Genomic DNA, 20,818 nt, shown 5'->3' with positions numbered 1-20,818 from the left:
CCCAAACATTAGAACTCCCCAAGCGAAGACCCCGACAAAGGCCAATACAACTCCCGATGAGATCATCTTCCATCTCCTTCTACTCAGCTTCTTCGAGATCAGAAACGTTCGAACATTGCAAACCGATTGCGATTCTTAATTGTAACATGAAATTGATTTTGAAACGTAAACTTAATACAACGTAGTTCACCTTTACACAATTACATTACTAATTTTAGAACGTAGTGATTAGGGCCCCACCCCGCCCCAATCTGTGATTGCCAACCTAAATTTCTAATGCAACCTCCATTGAACTTCTCAAAATTCATTTTTTGGAAAATCATCCGTAAGTGGAACCAACCAACCAAAAAGCTAACTAAGGGCGGAGGCATCGTCCCTTGCTAGGTGACACCTTTCCTGCGTATGAAACGCATTGATGGAAATGGTACACGGTCTTAAGCTAAAAACGGAAATTATGCCAACGCTAACGGGGTTTCGACGTGGCGGGGGCACGACCATTCAAACTGCGTTGTGTGTGTAGGGAGCCGTGGTTGGGGTATCCGGCCCGTAGATCAAGCAGGAATTTCTGTTGGCGTAATCACGCAGGAGCGAGCCCCCAGCAGAGATCAGCCTAGAATTCCAGTCCCTGTGCTTCGTGTTGAGATCATCGGCCAATAGGACCGGGAAACCCCCGCTCAAGCACTCGGTCAGGTCCGACTCAATCCAGGGCCGGGTGGGTGCGAGGTATGCTGCCACGAGCTTGACTTTCCTGGTTGCCAGCACCAGGTGAATGGCGGTTGCTTCCAGTTGCTGCAGACCCGAGACAGGGTAATGATCATTGCCCCTGGGGACAAGGATCGCTGTGCCGCCCCCCAGCGTCGGGCGGTCCGTACGGTGGCAAACGTAGTTCGCGAACCTCAAGGCCCGACCCGACGTGAGGTGCGTCTCGTTCAGGAGGCAAACATCGACTCCGTAGTCACCGAGGAACTGCTCCAGCTCCAGGTTCCTGCCGCGAACACCGTCGGCGTTCCAATAAGCCAGCCGCAAGGCCTTACCTCCGTGTCCTCTAGGCCGTGCAGTCATTCTCGGCTATGAAGAGGACAACGGTTTTGAGGATGGCTCGCGGACGAGCCTCCCCGATTGGGAGAGAAGTGACCGCGGCGAGGAGACGGCGTGTCATCTCGACGCAGGCCTGTGTTGGGATGATCTCCAGGAGATCTGAGATGCCCTGGAGCGGGGACTGACCTTTGGGTGGGGTGGGGTCAGTCTTCCTGGGAGAAGGTGCAGTGGGATTTGCCACCGGCACCATAGGACGAGCGGGCTTGGTACGGCCGTCCTTAGGGACAGCCTGCCGCTCAGTCCGTGCAATAGCGCCGGACGGCGTTGAGGCGGGGTTTTTCACAGCCTCAGCCTTGACGACGCAGCCACCACGGACCACGTGGTTCCACCCAGGGCCCAAGTTCTCCTGGTCCAGAGAATTCTTAGCTGGCGCCGATTTGGGCGCTGGCAGGCGCGTGGAGACGCCGTCCTTTCTGCAGCGTTCTCCTCTCGCAAGCTTTGCAGCGGCCGCCTTGGCTTCCTTCCACTTACTCTGTAGTTAACAGTGTGATTACCCTAGAAGCTGCTGCTTGGGGGTGGCACACGACCCGGATGGGTGAGCGTCCCCGCAGGCCACGCCTTTGGGTGCATAGCCGCAGTTCCGCTGCGTATGCCCGAAGCGTTGGCACCGCTTGCACTGCATGGGCCCCTTCGGTGCGACGTACGTCTCCACCTTGACCCACAGACCTCAGATCTCGGTAAGGGAACGCACTTTCGCCACGTCGGGGCCCCGTGCTACCGACACGATGAAGTGTGGCGTAAGGGGACGGTCACTGTCCTGGTCTATGGCCCGGCGCGTCGATCGGAGTTGCAGGACACCCTGCACAGCAATGTGCATGGCGGCTAGCTCCTCGCGTATCTCGGCCTCGGGCATGCGCACGCCCAGGTTTTTAATCACCAGGCGCACGCACCGTTTCTCGGGGTGGGAGAACGTGTGAAAACACCACACCCTTGCCCTCACCGAGGGACCGCAGGACCCTGACGGTGGCCCGGAACCCGTCGGCGGTCTCAGGCACAATAGTCACGAGGTCTCAATTCATCAGCGCCACGATCATGTAAGCCGACTCATCGCGAATCCTTTGCAGGAAGCCGAGTATGTCCTTCACCCCCGAGACGTACACCGGGGTTTTGTTACGGCGCTCCCCCGGAGCCGTTTTGTCCACTTGAGCGTAGAAGGATGAAGCGGCGTCAAATGACATGCCAGTGAGCGGCCCGGACAGGTCCCCGGAAGCCCGGGGAGACCTGCGCCCAAGTGCCTCCTCCATCGAGGAAGCGGGTCCCGGCTGGGAGCCGGGACCCTTGGCTGCGGGCTTCACTGTAACGCTTGGCGTTTTCAGCGCGGCGGGGTGAGCGGGGGGAGGTCTGCGGGACGACTTCACGTCCCTCACTCCTTTAACCTCTTGCGAGGCCCCGGGTTTAGTGGGGAGCGGTGCCGAGGAATCCACCCCAGCAGTCGCCCCTTTAACCGGTCGCCCGGCCACTACCCCGGTGTACGCCGCGCTGACCTCAGCATAACTGCCAAGTTGCCGGCCACACGAGGTGGCTTGTTCGCCGTGGAAGTTGCTGTTGCTGCCGTCGCCGAGCCATCGGGCCGATGAACTTTTGCCGGTGCCGGCAGAGGAGTGGACCCGGCTCCGGACAGTGGCCCGGGCGCCGGGCGCCTAGATGCGGGTTCCATCGAACCGCCCGAGTTGGACAAGTCCAACTCGTTGGCCTTCCTCTTGCCAGCGTTGGCTCGAGTAGGCCCTCCGACAACGGCTGTTGTTGCTGCTGCTGCTGCTGCTGTCGCCCGTTGTCTCTGCTCTTCAGCATCGATGGCGTCCAGAAGCTGCTTCCGCACCTGTTGAAGCAGCTCAGGTAGGTGGGCCTTCAGAAAGGCCAGGTCACCTCCGTCCATACCTCGCCGAGCGCTGAGAGTGTTGAACCAGACAATTCTCTCGACCAGTGCCGAAAAGTGAGATCGGTGTAACGAACAGTCAATTCGAGAGCTGATTCGCAATCTATCTATCTCTATCGAAAATATTACCTCACATTTACTCGAGGACACGACGTACAAACACAAAGACGCAGTCTGTCGGAAAAATACGGAACCAAAGATAAGACGTGGCATCTGTGAAGACATCAATGGAAAGAAATCAATACTTTCGAATGGCATCGAGGACCAATCAGAAGTCAGTCAGTACTGATTCTGTCTTGGAACAGTCGTCTGGTCCAGATTGAATAGTCGCCATTAAGCGTAATTAGACCACACAAGCAATTCAACAACTGCAACTGCGTAAAAACATGGATAAGTGACGTGACCCAATTGTGTTGGGAGGTCCACAGGCAACCAATGTAAAATTTTTCTAGTGTAAAAATATGGTAGTGATCCAAACACTAGATTGTTCTATAATTTGAGAACATTGAAATATTCGAGTTTTTAATATCCCGTAATCGATAATAAAACTCATACGACGCCGTAACCTAGACAATTTGCACAAGTCAATGCGCATAACCTTCTGCGCAGATGCCCCATTAACCTAATCTAACCTAACCTAACCTAACTCAACCCTAAAGGCCACGATCACCAACATCCGACTTTATCAACAAGAAATTACGCACAAAAACTTTTCTTTATGTATTCTAACAGGTGCCTATACGTGCACAGATACGTCACAAGACTAAGAAATGCACAAAATGAGTTCAGAAATATTTTTATGGCGAAGAATCTGATAGTGACTAAGGTTATGTAAGCGCGGTGTAGCTTCATACGTAAGGATTCGTTCAGAGAAATCACTATACGTAAATAAGGGGATTAAAGAAAATTTCACCTATACTCTTTGTCTTGAACATAGTCAGAACGTAGCTGCGGACAAGTCACCGGAAGTCCCGGAATACCTGCGCCTCAGTGTCTCCTCCGTCGAGGAAGCGAATCCCGGCTGGGAACCGGGTCTCGTGGCTAGGGGCTTCACCGTCCCGCTCGGTGGTTTCAACGCGGCGCCTCTCTCCTCTCTGGGGAAAGTGGACACGGGGGGAATTCTGCGGCGCCTTCTTGTCCCTCGCATATTTACCCTCAGCTCAGACCCCAGGTTAAGTGGTGAGCGGTACCGAGGAATCCACCTCAGCGGCCGCCCATTTGACGAGTCGCCCGGCCACTACCACGGTGCACGCCGCGATGTCCTCAGCATGGTTAAGTTGCCGGCCGCTGGCATCGACGTGAACGCCCGTGGAGGCAGTGAGTTTATCCACTGGCCTTGGGCGTAGAGAAACTTCGACTGGGCGGTCAGAATATTGGCCCTGGCGCCGGGCGCCAAGTGGCACGTTCCACCGAACAGCCCGAGTCGGACGAGACCAAGTCCGCGGTGGCTCTCGGTGCATTGTGGGAGACACGAACCAACCCACATTCCACCATACGTCTCAGACCTGCTTGAGATAACTGGACTGGCCAGTGAGACGATCGCCCAACCCTTTGTCCGCGGCGGAATTCAAGGTTTCCAGTCTTCTCTCAGCCATCAGCTTCCTCAGGACGGCCTGGGAAAGGTCGGCGAAGTGGCCCCTGAGAAAGACCAATTCCTTCTTGTCCATTCGCAGACAGTAAATACAACGTTCCGGTGCTCTCCGGGTTCTCTCAATCCGCGAAGAATATTCTCCTCCTCACCAATCACTCTGACTAACTCATCATCACACAATTGCATGATTAATATTAGAACGTAATGATTGGGGCCCCACCCCGCCCCAATCTGTGGTTGCCAACCTAAATTTCTAATGCAACCTCCAATTTCCAAGTACCCTACCAAATATGGTACAGTCCATGTGGAGTCCGATTACGCTGGCGGGACGAAAGGTTGTCGAACACCCACAGGATGAAAGTTTCCTCCCCCTGCCTCTATATGTACAGCGGATCAGCATCCCAAACATTGGTAAATATCTTTAAAATATCTGGAAAATTAGCAATATTTGCACAATTCAAATAAAAGATAAAACTACCGGTTATTTTCAAAATAAAAATTAAAAATACCTAAAGTTTCTCAAAGATATTTGCTCTGTAAAAAAATCCTAAATTAGATAAGAGCCACATAAATGTAGATACGAAGATATACATATCCCACAGCCTTCCAACAGGTCGATCCAACGCATTTCAGTCGGAATTGTGTTTGTTTTCACTGAATCCACGAAACAGGCTCGAAAACCTGCAAGGCCAATGGATTCCTCCCTCAACCTTCAAATTTACAAGGGATCAGGGGATCTGAGAGCATCCAATACTTTTCTCATACGACTCAAATATCTGAAAAATTATAAAAATTAGCGTATTTCATATGGAGTTAAGTTCTACAAAGCAGTATCAAATTAAATATTTCATATAATAAAGCTTCTCAAAATTCCTTTTCTGGAAAATCATCCGTAAGTAGATATGAACCAAAGTTGTTAAAACTTTTCGTTGTTCGTATAACAGCGATTCAATCAAATATAGCTGATTTGGTGTGATGTCCGATTACGCTTTACGAAGGTTCGATGCTCGAATATCTACAGGGGCAATGGATTCCTCCCTTAGCCTCTGCATGTGCACCGGATCTCGGGACCCGTGACCATCCAATACGTTGGTGCAAGGGTGTCATATATCTGCAAAAATTACCATTAGCATAATTCTTATATACTTAAAATTTGCGGGAATTTTGAATTAAAATAATATCAAAGAAATTTTGATTAGTAATTTCATTTATAATTAGCTAAATAACACATAAATTTGAACTTCACGATATACGAATCACACAGCCTTTCAAAGGTACCATCAAATTCAGCTCATTCGGAGTAGTGTCAGATTACGATGAATAGACGAAAAGGGCTCGAACTCCTACAGCAGCAATGGATTCGTCATTTAGTGTCTATATGTACATTGGATCTGGCACCCGCGAGCATCCAATACTTTTGAAGATATGATTCAAATATCTGAAAAATTACCAGTTTTAATTTGATTCATGTAAAAGCAACTTTAGCCTTCACACGAGTCGAAGTAATTATGTCTGCCAGCTCCGGTAATTATTAAGTTGAGTGGACTATCTACGATCGAACCCAGACGGATGCAATGGATTCCTCCCTCAGTCTGTTTACCTGTCTATTCTGTGCACACGTGGGCCTACTCCATAAAGATGACAGGTTTCAATTTCTTGTAATTACAGGAATATGCCTAATTCACATAAAAATGTAATTTCCAAGAGTTTCCAAAATTAAAAACAAAATTTGGAAAAATTAAATACAAATTTCAAAATCACTTTATCCCGAAAATAACAAAATTAGTTTCCCCGAATGGGACACATATCCGTACTTAAAGCAGTTTGGAATGGAAAACATCTAATGTAGGATCACAAAATGTTCATAGTAGATGTCAGCTGTCGGCTTTTTACGTATTCATTTACAAAATATGACTTGACAGTTAAGTATCCAATAAAACTATTCAGGTAATCCGTCGTAACAAACGAAAAAAGAATGCAATACGAGTATGTCCATTTATGCATGTACTTCATAAACATTAACTTTCTTGACAAGCAAAAGTTAACAAGTTCTTAATGGATTACACGGATCCCTGCAATTACTGATCCCCCATCCGCGGTTAAATGAGTGGTAAAACAACCCCAGAATTTACGCCATTAGAAAAATTCTTTAAAAGAGGGTACTCACATAACCGAACGTCTAATACTTGATGGTGCCGAGAATAAAAATTTGCGACTTGTGTTTCTCCACAGTTCATATGTCGTGGGACCCCAAACATTAGAACTCCACGAAGCGAAGACCCCGACAAAGGCCAATACAACTCCCGATGAGATCATCTTCCATCTCCTTCTACTCAGCTTCTTCGAGATCAGAAACATTCGAACATTGCTAACCGATTGCGGTTTACCTTCTCTGGACCCAAAGCGTCTCTTTATCATCGGAAATATGTGCCATCCCCGACAACTTAAAAAATTCCACACGCATCAATTTGTCAAAATCTGAACGGAAACACTACAAACCGTAGAATTTGCTGCAAGCAATTTAAGATAAATACTCATATTAGATGAGAAAATCATTTAAACTAGCCGTGGAAATATACAGCTCGAAACTTACAATTTGTTATACGCCACAAATTTTCAACGTGGAGTTTGCATTAACGACACGAGACTTCTAACGGTGGTTGCATGCTTCTGACGTCAGCAAAAACGCACATTCAAATTATACACAGGAGAAACTTCCCAGTTTAAATCCAAGCATGTTTTAAAAGACCTGTCGATAAATTCCACATCAATTTGCTTAGATACGTATATCCCTCGGTGCTAAAGTGGCACATGAATAGTATGTAGAAACTGGGAAGAATGTCGCTCCTCCCAACGTCATCATCGGCGACTGTAAGCTTTTGCAAATGAGCCCATACAACATCTGAAACGATCAAACTCACACGGAGGACACCAAAGAACGAATTTCCTCATATTCATTACAGGACAAATTAGGGATACTAACTACTACCGCAATTAGGTCTGAAGATGTCATTCCATACACAAAAGCAGACAATCGTAAAAGAACTGTTGCAGTGGATCGACATTAAATTCTTAATTGCGACATGAAATTGATTTTGAAACGTAAACTTAATACAACGTAGTTCATCTTTACACAATTACATTACTAATTTTAGAATGTAGTGTTTGGGGCCCCACCCCGCCCCAATCTGTGGTTGCCAACCTAAATTTCTAATGCAACCTCCAATTTCCAAGTACCCTACCAAATATGGTACAGTCCGTGTGGAGTCCGATTACGCTGGCGGGACGAAAGGTTGTCGAACACCCACAGGATGAAAGTTTCCTCCCCCTGCCTCTATATGTACAGCGGATCAGCATCCCAAACATTGGTAAATATCTTTAAAATATCTGGAAAATTAGCAATATTTGCATAATTCAAATAAAAGATAGAACTACCGGTTATTTTCAAAATAAAAATTAAAAATACCTAAAGTTTCTCAAAGATATTTGCTTTGTAAAACCATCCTAAATTAGATAAGAGCCACATAAATGTAGATACGAAGATATACATATCCCACAGCCTTCCAACAGGTCGATCAAACGCATTAAAGTCGGAATTGTGTTTGTTTTCACTGAATCCACGAAACAAGCTCGAAAACCTGAAAGGCCAATGGATTCCTCCCTCAGCCTCCAAATTTACAAGGGATCAGGGGATCTGAGAGCATCCAATACTTTTTTCATACGACTCAAATATCTGAAAAATTATAAAAATTAGGGTATTTCATATGGAGTTAAGTTCTACAAAGCAGTATCAAATTAAATAATTCATATAATAAAGCTTCTCAAAATTCCTTTTCTGGAAAATCATCCGTAAGTAGATATGAACCAAAGTCGTTAAAACTTTTCGTAGTTCTTATAACAGCGATTCAATCAATTATAGCTGATTCCGTGTAATGTCCGATTACGCTTAACGAAGGATCGATGCTCGAATATCTACAGGGGCAATGGATTCCTCCCTCAGCCTCTACATGTGCACCGGATCTCGGGACCCGTGACCATCCAATACGTTGGTGCAAGGGTTTTATATATCTGAAAAATTACCATTAGCATAATTCTTATATACTTAAAATTTGCGGGAAATTTGAATTAAAAAAATATCAAAAAAAATTTGATTAGTAATTTCATTTATACTTCACGATATACGAATCACACAGCCTTTCAAAGGTACCATCAAATTCAGCTCATTCGGAGTAGTGTCAGATTACGATGAATAGACGAAAAGGGCTCGAACTCCTACAGCAGCAATGGATTCGTCATTTAGTGTCTATATGTACATTGGATCTGGTACCCGCGAGCATCCAATACTTTTGAAGACATGATTCAAATATCTGAAAAATTACCAGTTTTAATTTGATTCATGTAAAAGCAATAAGAACTGGGAACTTTAGCCTTCACACGAGTCGAAGTAATTATGTCAGCCAGCGCCGGTAATTATTAAGATGAGTTGACCATCTACGACTGAAACCAGACGGATGCAATGGATTCCTCCCTCAGTCTGTTTACCTGTCTATTCTGTGCACACGTGGGCCTACTCCATAAAGATGACAGGTTTCAATTTCTTGTAATTACAGGAATATGCCTAATTCACATAAAAATGTAAATTCCAAGAGTTTCCAAAATTAAAAACAAAATTTGGAAAAATTAAATACAAATTTCAAAATCACTGTCCCGAAAATAACAAAATTAATTTGCCGGAATGGGACACTAATCCGTACTTCCAGCATTTTGGAATGGAAAACATCTAAAGTAGGATCACAAAATGTTCATAGTCGATGTCAGCTGTCGGCTTTTTACGTATTCATTTACAAAATATTACTTGACAGTTAAATATCGAATAAAACTATTCAGGTAATCCGTCGTAACAAACAAAAAAGAATGCAATATCCACATTTCGGCATGTACTTCATAAACATTAACTTTCTTGACAAGCGAAAGTTAACAAGTGCTTAATGGATTACACGGATCCCTGCAATTACTGATCCCCCATCCGCGGTTAAATGAGTGGTAAAACAACCCCAGCATTTACGCCATTAGAAAAATTCTTTAAAAGAGGGTACTCACATAACTGAACGTCTAATACTTGATGGTGCCGAGAATAAAAATGTGCGACTTGTGTTTCTCCACAGTTCATATGTCGTGGGACCCCAAACATTAGAACTCCCGAAGCGAAGACCCCGACAAAGGCCAATACAACTCCCGATGAGATCATCTTCCATCTCCTTCTACTCAGCTTCTTCGAGATCAGAAACATTCGAACATTGCTAACCGATTGCGGTTTACCTTCTCTGGACCCGAAGCGTCTCTTTATCATCGGAAATATGTGCCATCCCCGACAACTTAAAAAATTCCACACGCATCAATTTGTCAAAATCTGACCGGAAAGAATTCAAACCGTAGAATTTGCTGCAAGCAATTTAAGATAAATACTCACATTAGATAAGAAAATTTCTTTGAGACGTAGAAAATCATATATTAAGATCACGAACAACATTCTTTAAAACTAGCCGTGGAAATATACAGCTCGAAACTTACAATTTGTTATACGCCAGAAATTTACAACTTGGAGTTTGCATTAACGACACGAGATAACGAGACTTCTAACGCCACGTCGGGGCCCCGTGCTACCGACACGATGAAGTGTGGCGTAAGGGGACGGTCACCGTCCTGGTCCATGGCCCGGCGTGTCGATCGGAGTTGCAGGACACCCTGCACAGCAATGTGCATGGCGGCAAGCTCCTCGCGTACCTCAGCCTCGGGCATGCGCACGCCCAGGTTTTTAATCACCAGGCGCACGCACCGATCCTCGGGGAGGGATAATGTGTGAAAACTCACACCCTCGCCCTCACCGAGGGACCGCAGGACCCTGACGGTGGCCCGTAACCCGTCGGCGGTCTCAGGCACAAGAGTCACCAGGTCTCCCTTCATCTGCGCCACGATCCCGTAAGCCGACTCATCGCGAATCCTTTGCAGGAAGCCGCGTACGTCCTTCACCCCAGAGACGTACACCGGGGTTTTGTTACGGCGCTCCCCCGGAGCCGTTTTGTCCACTTGAGCGTGGAAGAAAGAAGCGGCGTCAAATGACATGCCAGTGAGTGGCCCGGACAGGTCCCCGGAAGCCCGGGGAGACCTGCGCCCAGGTGCCTCCTCCATCGAGGAAGCGGGTCCCGGCCGGGAGCCGGGTCCCTTGGCTGCGGGCTTCACTGTCCCGCTTGGCGGTTTCAGCGCGGCGGGGTGAGCGGGGGGAGGTCCGCGGGACGAATTCACGTCCCTCACTCCTTTAACCTCTTGCGAGGCCCCGGCTTTAGTGGGGAGCGGTGCCGAGGAATCCACCCCAGCAGTCGCCCCTTTAACCAGTCGCCCGGCCACTACCCCGGTGTACGCCGCGCTGACCTCGGCATAGCTGCCAAGTTGCCGGCCACGCGAGGTGGCTTGTTCGCTCGTGGAGGTGGTTGCTGCTACCGCCTGGCCATCGAGCCGATGAACTTTTGCCGGTGCCGGCAGAGGAGGGGACCCGGCTCCGGACAGTGGCCCGGGCGCCGGGCGCCTGGATGCGGGTTCTGACGAACCGCCCGAGTTGGACAAGTCCAACTCGTTGGCTTTCCTCTTGCCGGCGTTGGCTCGAGTAGGCATCGGGCCACGGCAGTTGCTGCTGCCCGCTGCCTCTTCTCTTCCGCGGCGATGGCGTCCATCAGCTGCTTCCGGACCTGCTGGAGCAGCTCAGGGAGATGGGCCTTTAGATAGGACAACTCGTTGCCTTCCATGGAGAGTAGAGGTCAGTCAATCCGAGAGCAGAGATCAGTTTCCCACCGAATGCCAGTCCTCCGAGTCTCTCTTAATAAATTCTTCTTCGTGTGACAACATATTGTAGCGTGGGTCGGTATACAACCTTGATTGTAACCCTTGATTTCTTGCGGGGATTGTAAGAGACCACAAAGTCTTCCAACAATAATGAATTTAATCAACCAAAACGTCTTTACAGCACAAAATAATCTCGTCTACAACACACTTCTCCTACAAGCGATTCACACTTCAGCTCTCTTCGCAGTATTTCTTCCACAATCTCACCTACTACACTACTCTCAAAGCAACCAACCAACCAAAGAAGCTAACTGAGGGCAGAGGCCTGCGCAAGCGCAAGCATCGTCCCTACCTAGGTGAAACCATTCCTGCGCACAAGACGCATTGCTGGAAATGGTAAACGGTCGTAATAGAAGAACGGAAATTTTGCTAACGCTAACGGGGTTTCGTCGTGGCGGGAGCCTCGACCATTCAAACTGGGATTTGTTGCTGCTGATGGGAGGTTATCCTGTCAGGCAAGTTGTCGAAGGAATTTGGTTGGTTGGGTCTCTAGGGTATGAACCCAGAGAGGGAGGGGCCGTTTCGGCTGAAGGCCTCTGCGGCATGGGGGGAAGATCACTTCAGCTGATGGCCTCCATGATCGGGGGAAAGGGTGGCGGGCCGTGCCCCTATTAAGTTATACCCTGGCATTCGCCTTACAACTGAGGAAAGCACGGAAAACCTCAGTCAGGGTAGCCGAGTAGTCTAACCACTCGTTGTGCTGACTTGGCCGTCTTTTGGGGATGGCTTCGGCTGGCCTGCTGAACATCAGTCGCCCTCGGTTGCCCTTGGGTGAACTCTGGCAGCCCTCATTCGGCACGAGTGTCTTCCGAGTTGCCGAACTAAGGGGTTCCCCACACCAGCTAACCTCGAGTCAAACCTCTCAGTTAGTGCTTTGATGTGGTCGGCAAAGAAAGGGACCCCCAGATCCTCATGTATTTGCCTGTTACTAACGTACCAGGGCGCGTTAGTAACAATTCGAAGACACTTGGATTACTCTCAAAGCCAACCAACCAACCAAAGAAGCTAACTGAGGGCAGAGGCCTGCGCAAGCGCAAGCATCGTCCCTACCTAGGTGAAACCATTCCTGCGCACGAGACGCATTGCTGGAAATGGTAAACGGTCGTAATATAAGAACGGAAATTTTGCTAACGCTAACGGGGTTTCGTCGTGGCGGGAGCCTCGACCATTCAAACTGGGATTTGTTGCTGCTGATGGGAGGTTATCCTGTCAGGCAAGTTGTCGAAGGAATTTGGTTGGTTGGGTCTCTGGGGTATGAACCCAGAGAGGGAGGGGCCGTTTCGGCTGAAGGCCTCTGCGGCATGGGGGGAAGATCACTTCAGCTGATGGCCTCCATGATCGGGGGGAAGGGTGGCGGGCCGTGCCCCTATTAAGTTATACCCTGGCATTCGCCTTACAACTGAGGAAAGCACGGAAAACCTCAGTCAGGGTAGCCGAGTAGTCTAACCACTCGTTGTGCTGACTTGGCCGTCTTTTGGGGATGGCTTCGGCTGGCCTGCTGAACATCAGTCGCCCTTGGTTGCCCTTGGGTGAACTCTGGCAGCCCTCATTCGGCACGAGTGTCTTCCGAGTTGCCGAACTAAGGGGTTCCCCACACCAGCTAACCTCGAGTCAAACCTCTCAGTTAGTGCTCTGATGTGGTCGGCAAAGAAAGGGACCCCCAGATCCTCATGTATTTGCCTGTTACTAACGTAGCAGGGCGCGTTAGTAACAATTCGAAGACACTTGGATTGCAGAACTTGCAGCTTCTGGACGTGGCTGTGGGCAGCTGACCTCCAGATCGGGCATGCGTAATCCATTATGGGACGGATGAGCTGCTTATAGAGTAGTACACCGTTCCTGATTGACAGGCCACTTCTCCTATTGATAAGCGGGCCTAGCAACTCTCAAAGCCAACCAAACCAACCAAAGAAGCTAACTGAGGGCAGAGGCCTGCGCAAGCGCAAGCATCGTCCCTACCTAGGTGAAACCATTCCTGCGCACAAGACGCATTGCTGGAAATGGTAAACGGTCGTAATATAAGAACGGAAATTTTGCTAACGCTAACGGGGTTTCGTCGTGGCGGGAGCCTCGACCATTCAAACTGGGATTTGTTGCTGCTGATGGGAGGTTATCCTGTCAGGCAAGTTGTCGAAGGAATTTGGTTGGTTGGGTCTCTGGGGTATGAACCCAGAGAGGGAGGGGCCGTTTCGGCTGAAGGCCTCTGCGGCATGGGGGGAAGATCACTTCAGCTGATGGCCTCCATGATCGGGGGGAAGGGTGGCGGGCCGTGCCCCTATTAAGTTATACCCTGGCATTCGCCTTGCAACTGAGGAAAGCACGGAAAACCTCAGTCAGGGTAGCCGAGTAGTCTAACCACTCGTTGTGCTGACTTGGCCGTCTTTTGGGGATGGCTTCGGCTGGCCTGCTGAACATCAGTCGCCCTCGGTTGCCCTTGGGTGAACTCTGGCAGCCCTCATTCGGCACGAGTGTCTTCCGAGTTGCCGAACTAAGGGGTTCCCCACACCAGCTAACCTCGAGTCAAACCTCTCAGTTAGTGCTCTGATGTGGTCGGCAAAGAAAGGGACCCCCAGATCCTCATGTATTTGCCTGTTACTAACGTACCAGGGCGCGTTAGTAACAATTCGAAGACACTTGGATTGCAGAACTTGCAGCTTCTGGACGTGGCTGTTGGCAGCTGACCTCCAGATCGGGCATGCGTAATCCATTATGGGACGGATGAGCTGCTTATAGAGTAGTACACCGTTCCTGATTGACAGGCCACTTCTCCTATTGATAAGCGGGCCTAGCACACCTAATCGTTGCGCTGCCTTCTTTCCCACTTGCTCGGGGCTGTTGGATGTGTCTTCTCGCGGAAATGAAGAGAACCGCGGTGCTCTTCGAGACGTTGATAGCAATCCTCCAGGCCCTGAGCCAGAGCTCAAGTCTACTGAGGTAGGTCTCCAGATACCTGACGAGAAGCGTTGGGCTACGGGACGTGACTACTAGAGCCGTGTCGTCCGCGTATTGTGCTAACTCGACGTGGCGGGACGGTGTGGGTATGTCGTTGACATACAGACTGAAGAGCACAGGGGAGAGAATTCCGCCCTGCACAACTCCAGCCCGCATGGTACGACGTGTGGACGTGGCCGACTGGAAGGATGTCTGGAATGTCCGGTCAGCGAGGTAGGAAGAGATGGTTTTTACCAAGTACGACGGGAAGTTGAGGACGGTCAGTTTGTATAGGAGGCCTTGGACCCAGACTGTGTCGAAGGCTTTGGCCACGTCCAGGAAAACCGCGCCGGTTAGCCGCTTCTCATCAAGGTTTCTGTTGACCCTTTCGACGAGGCGAGCCAGCTGTAACGATGTGCTGTGTCTGGGTCGAAACCCAAACTGCTCGTCGCGCAGCAGCCCGCGTTCACTGACCTCGTGTAGGACCCTCGTTAGTAGGATTTTCTCGCAGAGTTTGCCGACCGTGTCGAGAAGACTGATGGGTCTATAGGAAGAAGGTAGCGTGGGGTCCTTCCCCGGCTTCAGTATGGACACCACTCGAGCGTGTTTCCATGCCGAGGGGAAGTGTTGCCTGCGAAGGACCGCGTTGAACACTTTCGTGAGAAAGGTTACCGCGCGTCGTGGAAGATGTTTCAGGACCCTGTTCGGTATACCGTTGGGGCCCGGAGCCTTGCCAAGCTTGAGTCCCTTGATGGCCTGGGCGACCTCAGATGGACTGGTTAATTTTGGTTCATTTACAGGGGCATACTCGTATGCTCGCATCACCTCGTTAACCATGTCAATTGTAGTCAGGTCCGACGGGTAGTCTACCGGCTGGAACTGGACCTCAAGGCTGTCGGCTAGGGCTTCTGCCTTCTCGAGGTTCGAGAGAGCCAGTCCTCCCATCACTAAGAAGGGGGGCGACGGAGTGGGGACTCGCATCACACGCTTGGTCATTTTCCAAAGCGACTGGTCCTCGCAGTCCAAGGATTCGAGCGTGTCGCTCCACTGTTCGTTCCGCCACTCGTTGAGACGATAGGTTACCGATCTCTGGAGTCGATTGACCTGGGTCTTAAGAGCGGGGTCTCTTGTGACCTGCCATCGCCTCCTCAGCCGGTTCTTCAGGCGTATTTCATCTCGAATACTAGCGGGTAGAAGCGGTCGCCTGTCAATGCGGGGTCGAAGCTTGGGAGCGGACGCTGCTGTGGCTTCCAGGATAGCACTGGTCAGCTCCTCGACGCACTTGTCAATTTCTTCCTCGTCGTTTACCACGGGGTTCCCCGGTAGTCTGCTTTCGAGGCAAGCCTGGAATGCAGACCAGTCCATTCTCGCGAAGTCCGGGCGATCAGGCATGTTTTGAAAGGACGATCGGCACGTGGTGTCGACGAGGACGGGCAGGTGATCTGAGCTGAGTGCGGGGCAGACAGTCAGGTGCACCGGTAGGACGAAGTCCTTGATGAGGACAATATCAAGGACGTCAGGTGTGGCGTTGTGTGTGTAGGGAGCCGTGGTTGGAGAATCCGGCCCGTAGATGAAGCAGGAATTTCTGTTGGCGTAATCACGCAGGAGCGAGCCCCTAGTAGAGATAAGGCTAGAATTCCAGTCAGTGTGTTTCGCGTTGAGGTCACCAGCCAAGAGGACCGGGAAACCCCCGCTCAAGCACTCGGTCAGGTCCGACTCTATCCATGGCCGGGTGGGTGCGAGGTATGCCGCCACTAGCTTGACTTTCCTGGTTGCCAGTACCAGGTGGATGGCGGTTGCTTCTAGTTGTTGTAGACCCGATACCGGCACAGGGTAATGATCAATGCCCCTGCGGACAAGGATCGCTGTGCCACCCCCTAGCGTCGGGCGGTCCGTACGATGGCAAACGTAGTTCGCGAACCTCAAGGCCCGACCCGACGTGAGGTGCGTCTCGTTCAGGAGGCAAACATCGACTCCGTAGTCACCGAGGAACTGCTCCAGCTCCAGCTTCCTGTCGCGGACACCGTCGGCGTTCCAGTAAGCCAGCCGCAAGGCCTTGCTACCGTGTCCTCTAGGCCGTGCAGTCATTGTCGGCCATGAAGAGGAGAACGGTTTTGAGGAGGGCTCGCGGACGAGACCCCCCGGGGGGGAGTGAATGGATCGCGGCGAGGAGACGTCGTGTCAACTCAATGCAGACCCGTGGTGAGAGGGTTTCCAGGATATCTGAGATGTCCTGGAGCGGTGATTGACCCTTGGGTGGGGTGGGGTCAGTCTTCTTGAGAGCAGGTGCTGTGGGATTTGCCACCGGCGCCACAGGACGAGCGGGCTTGGCACGGCCGCCCTTGGGGATAGTCTGCCGCTCAGTCTGTACAATGGCTCCAGTTGGCGTTGGGGCGGGGTTCTTCATAGCCGCAGCCTTGACGACGCGGCCACCATGCAGGAAGCTGCGTACGTCCTTCACCCCAGAGACGTACACCGGGGTTTTGTTACGGCGCTCCCCCGGAGCCGTTTTGTCCACTTGAGCGTTGGAAGAAGAAGCGGCGTCAGATGACACACCAGTGAGCGGCCCGGACAGGTCCCCAGTCACCTCCATCGAGGAAGAGGGTCCCGGCTGGGAGCCGGGTCCCTTGGCTGAGGGCTGCACTGTCCTGCTCATGGAAACGGTGGATGATGTTGCTGCTACCGACGGGCCATCGGGCCGATGAACTTTTGCCGGTGCCGGCAGAGAAGGTGACTGGGCTCCGGACAGTGGCCCGGGCGTCGGGCGCCTGGATGCGGGTTCCAACGAACCGCTCGAATTGGACAAGTCCAACTCTTTGGCTTTCCTCTTGCCAGTGTTGGCTCGAGTAGGCCCTCCGACCACGGTCGTAGCTGCTGTATTTAATGCTGCTGCCACTGCTGCCCGCTGTCTTTGCTTTTCCGCCGCGATGGCGTCCAGGATCTGCTTCTGGACCTGTTGGAACACTTCAGGGAGGTGGGCCTTCAGAAAGGCCAGCTCACCTCCTTCCATGTCTCTCAAACTTTGTTCAATTGTAAGAGACCACGACGTCCACGTCACAGATTTCTCAAACTTTGTTCAATTGTAAGAGACCACGACGTCCACGTCACAGATTTCTCAAACTTTGTTCAATTGTAAGAGACCACGACGTCCACGTCACAGATTTCTTAATAATTCTTATATAAGATAAGCACTTTCTATTTTCTAAAACGTTTTACCAGCAGCTTGTCAAAAAGCTAACTCCAACTCCAACTCCCCCTCCAACCAACCAACCAAAGAAGCTAACTCAACTCTCAAAGCCGATTGTCAATCGGCTTTTATACAATTACAACAATGTCTATGCAACAATGCCAATAAACAGACGCAACAATGTAAACACAACAATGCTAAACGCAACAATGCATGAATACAACAATGTCATTAAACAGTTCAACAATGCCAACCGCAACACGTCACAATATATACTTCCACAATGAAATATTCAATAACATCATATTTAAGTGATAAGTGATTTGTGTACTTGCAATTAATAAAAGTATGAGTCCAATATAGTATCCTTGTAAAAAGTTTAAATTAGGTATGAAAGTGAAGCCCAAAATATAATATACTTTTTAAAGTGACGGAATGGAATTTTTGAATTTTTAATAATTTACAATTAACCATAACGACCTCAAGGTGCCCTCACATGCGCACGTCATACGACTGCACTGCGCAACAACGTCTGCGCAGGTGCCCCACTAACCTAACCTAACCCAAAGCAACCAAAACGATGAAATCTGTATCTGTGCAAAATGGTTTCCTGCGCACGAATTTTGGTAAAAGCGAATGGATGCGCAGAAATTATTGAAATTTTGTATGGAAGTCATGCCACAGGTACGTTAATGATATCCATACTCTATTATGTCTTATCGCCTTTTAGAAATTCGCACGGAGGCATCAAAGTCGTGAGGTGGAGGATACGCACAGTCGGCCACGACCACTTATCAATAAGGATATTACGCGCTCACACAATCCCCATATAACACAAATAGTGCTTATATGCGTGTAATACATCATAACACGTCTAAAATTACATAATGTTTTAAAACAAGAATTATTTCTTGCAAAATTGATGCAGTGTAGATGTTGACGCAAATACGTAGCAGATTCATGCGTAGCGATGACCCAATCTAACTCACTATAAATAAGTATCATGTAACGAAAGAATCGGAATAAACATACGTCAATGATAGTACGTCATTTATTAATATAAATAGCCTCACAAAAAATATGAATATAAAACCTCTGGTACATTAATTGCAATGCTTGGTGGGCGCGGAATTCGTGGCACACGTCAAACGTGTGGTAACATATTGGTGTCCTATGTCAAAGGTCAACAAAATATATCGCAAATATTGCGTCACATTTACTCGAGGACACGACGTACAAACACAAAGACGCAGTCTGTCGGATAAATACGGAACCAAAGATAAGACGTGTCATCTGTGATGACCTCAATGGAAAGAAATCAGTACTTTCGTATGGCATTGAGGACCAATCAGAAGTCAGTCAGTACTGATTCTGTCTTGGAACAGTCGTCTGGTCCAGATTGAAGAGTCGCCATTAAGCGTAATTAGACCACACAAGCAATTCAACAACTGCAACTGCGTAAAAACATGGATAAGTGACGTGACCCAATTGTGTTGGGAGGTCCACAGGTAGGCAACCAATGTAAAGTTTTTCAAGTGTAAAAGTATGGCAGTGACTCAAACACAAGATTGTTCTATAATTTGAGAACATTGAAATATTCGAGTTTTTAATATCCCGTAATCGATAATAAAACTCATACGATGCCGTAAGCTAGACAATTTGCAAACGTCAATGCGCATCACCTTCTGCGCAGATGCCCCATTAACCTAATCTAACGTAACCTACCTCAACCCTAAAGGCCACGATAACCAACATCCGACTTTATCTAAAACGAATTACGCACAAAAACTTTTCTTTATGTATTCTAACAGGTGCCTATACGTGCACAGATACGTCACAAGACTAAGAAATGCACAAAATGAGTTCAGAAATATTTTTATGGCGAAGAATCTGATGGTGACTAAGGTTATGTAAGCGCGGTGTAGCTTCATACGTAAGGATTCGTTCAGAGAAATCACTATACGTAAATAAGGGGATTAAAGAAAATTTCACCTATAATCTTTGTCTTGAACATAGTCAGAACGTAGCTGCGGACAAGTCACCGGAAACCCCGGAAGACCTGCGCCTCAGTGTCTCCTCCGTCGAGGAAGCGAATCCCGGCTGGGAACCGGGTCTCGTGGCTAGGGGCTTCACCGTCCCGCTCGGTGGTTTCAACGCGGCGCCTCTCTCCTCTCTGGGGAAAGTGGACACGGGGGGAATTCTGCGGCGCCTTCTTGTCCCTCGCATATTTACCCTCAGCTCAGGCCCCAGGTTAAGTGGTGAGCGGTACCGAGGAATCCACCTCAGCGGCCGCCCATTTAACGGGTCGCCCGGCCACTACCACGGTGCACGCCGCGATGACCTCAGCATGGTTAAGTTGCCGGCCGCTGGCATCGACGTGATCGCCCGTGGAGGCAGTGAGTTTATCCACATGGCCTTGGGCGAAGAGAGACTTCGACTGGGCGGTCAGATACGGGGACCCGGCTCCGAATATTAGCCCTGGCGCCGGGCGCCAAGTGACACGTTCCATCGAACAGCCCGAGTCGGACGAGTCCAAGTCCGCGGTGGCTCTCGGTGCATTGTGGGAGACACGAACCAACACACATCCCAACATACGTTTCAGACCTGCTTGAGATAACTGGCTGGCCAGTGAGTCGATCGCCCAACCCTTTGTCCGCGGCGGAATTCACGGTTTCCAGTCTTCTCTCAGCGATGATATCCGCCTTCAGCTTCCTCAGGACGGCCTGGGAAAGCTCGGCGAAGTGGCCCCTGAGAAAGACCAATTCCTTCTTGTCCATTCGCAGACAGTAAATACAACGTTCCGGTGCTCGCAGGGTTCTCTCAATCCGCGAAGAATATTCTCCTCCTCACCAATCACTCTGACTATCTCATCATCACACAATTGCATGATTAATATTAGAACGTAATGATTGGGGCCCCACCCCGCCCCAATCTGTGGTTGCCAACCTAAATTTCTAATGCAACCTCCAATTTCCAAGTACCCTACCAAACATGGTACAGTCGGTGTCGAGTCCGATTACGCTGGCGGGACGAAAGGTTGTCGAACACCCACAGGATGAAAGTTTCCTCCCCCTGCCTCTATATGTACAGCGGATCAGCATCCCAAACATTGGTAAATATCTTTAAAATATCTGGAAAATTAGCAATATTTGCATAATTCAAATAAAAGATAAAACTACCGGTTATTTTCAAAATAAAAATTAAAAATACCTAAAGTTTCTCAAAGATATTTGCTTTG

At 49.3% G+C, this 20,818-nt stretch overlaps 1 protein-coding gene and 1 long non-coding RNA gene across 8 annotated transcripts; one reads left to right on the top strand and one right to left on the bottom strand.

The window, feature by feature from the left end:
* Positions 1 to 3,141: 3,141 nt before the first annotated feature.
* Positions 3,142 to 11,432, bottom strand: LOC147873606 (uncharacterized). Of its 7 annotated transcripts, none has more exons than XM_087350004.1 (2): positions 8,773 to 11,432; positions 3,142 to 8,633 (listed from the first exon to the last, which is right to left on the bottom strand). In XM_087350004.1, the coding sequence occupies exon 1, from the start codon at positions 11,232 to 11,234 to the stop codon at positions 10,158 to 10,160; it is 1,077 nt and encodes a 358-aa protein (XP_087206130.1). In that variant the 5' UTR covers positions 11,235 to 11,432; the 3' UTR covers positions 3,142 to 8,633; positions 8,773 to 10,157. The 7 variants fall into 7 exon arrangements, with proteins under 7 accessions (XP_087206130.1, XP_087206129.1, XP_087206133.1 ...); XM_087350003.1 differs by having other exon boundaries at positions 3,142 to 8,932; positions 9,666 to 11,432; XM_087350007.1 differs by having other exon boundaries at positions 3,671 to 4,995; positions 5,157 to 11,432.
* Positions 11,433 to 18,925: 7,493 nt separating this feature from the next.
* LOC147873605 (uncharacterized) lies at positions 18,926 to 20,509 on the top strand. The gene is made up of 2 exons (XR_015535434.1): positions 18,926 to 19,088; positions 19,597 to 20,509. It is a non-coding gene; the product is annotated as an uncharacterized LOC147873605 (long non-coding RNA).
* The last annotated feature ends 309 nt before the right edge of the window (positions 20,510 to 20,818 follow it).

The sequence above is a fragment of the Zootermopsis nevadensis genome, unplaced genomic scaffold (genome assembly GCF_977971745.1).
Source record: "Zootermopsis nevadensis isolate Lab colony 2312 unplaced genomic scaffold, Znev_1.0 Znev_ptg000017l, whole genome shotgun sequence".
NCBI classification, from domain to species: Eukaryota; Metazoa; Arthropoda; class Insecta; order Blattodea; family Termopsidae; genus Zootermopsis; species Zootermopsis nevadensis.
The sequence above is the reverse complement of the archived record's forward strand: the minus strand, read 5'-3'. Positions and strand labels throughout refer to the sequence as shown.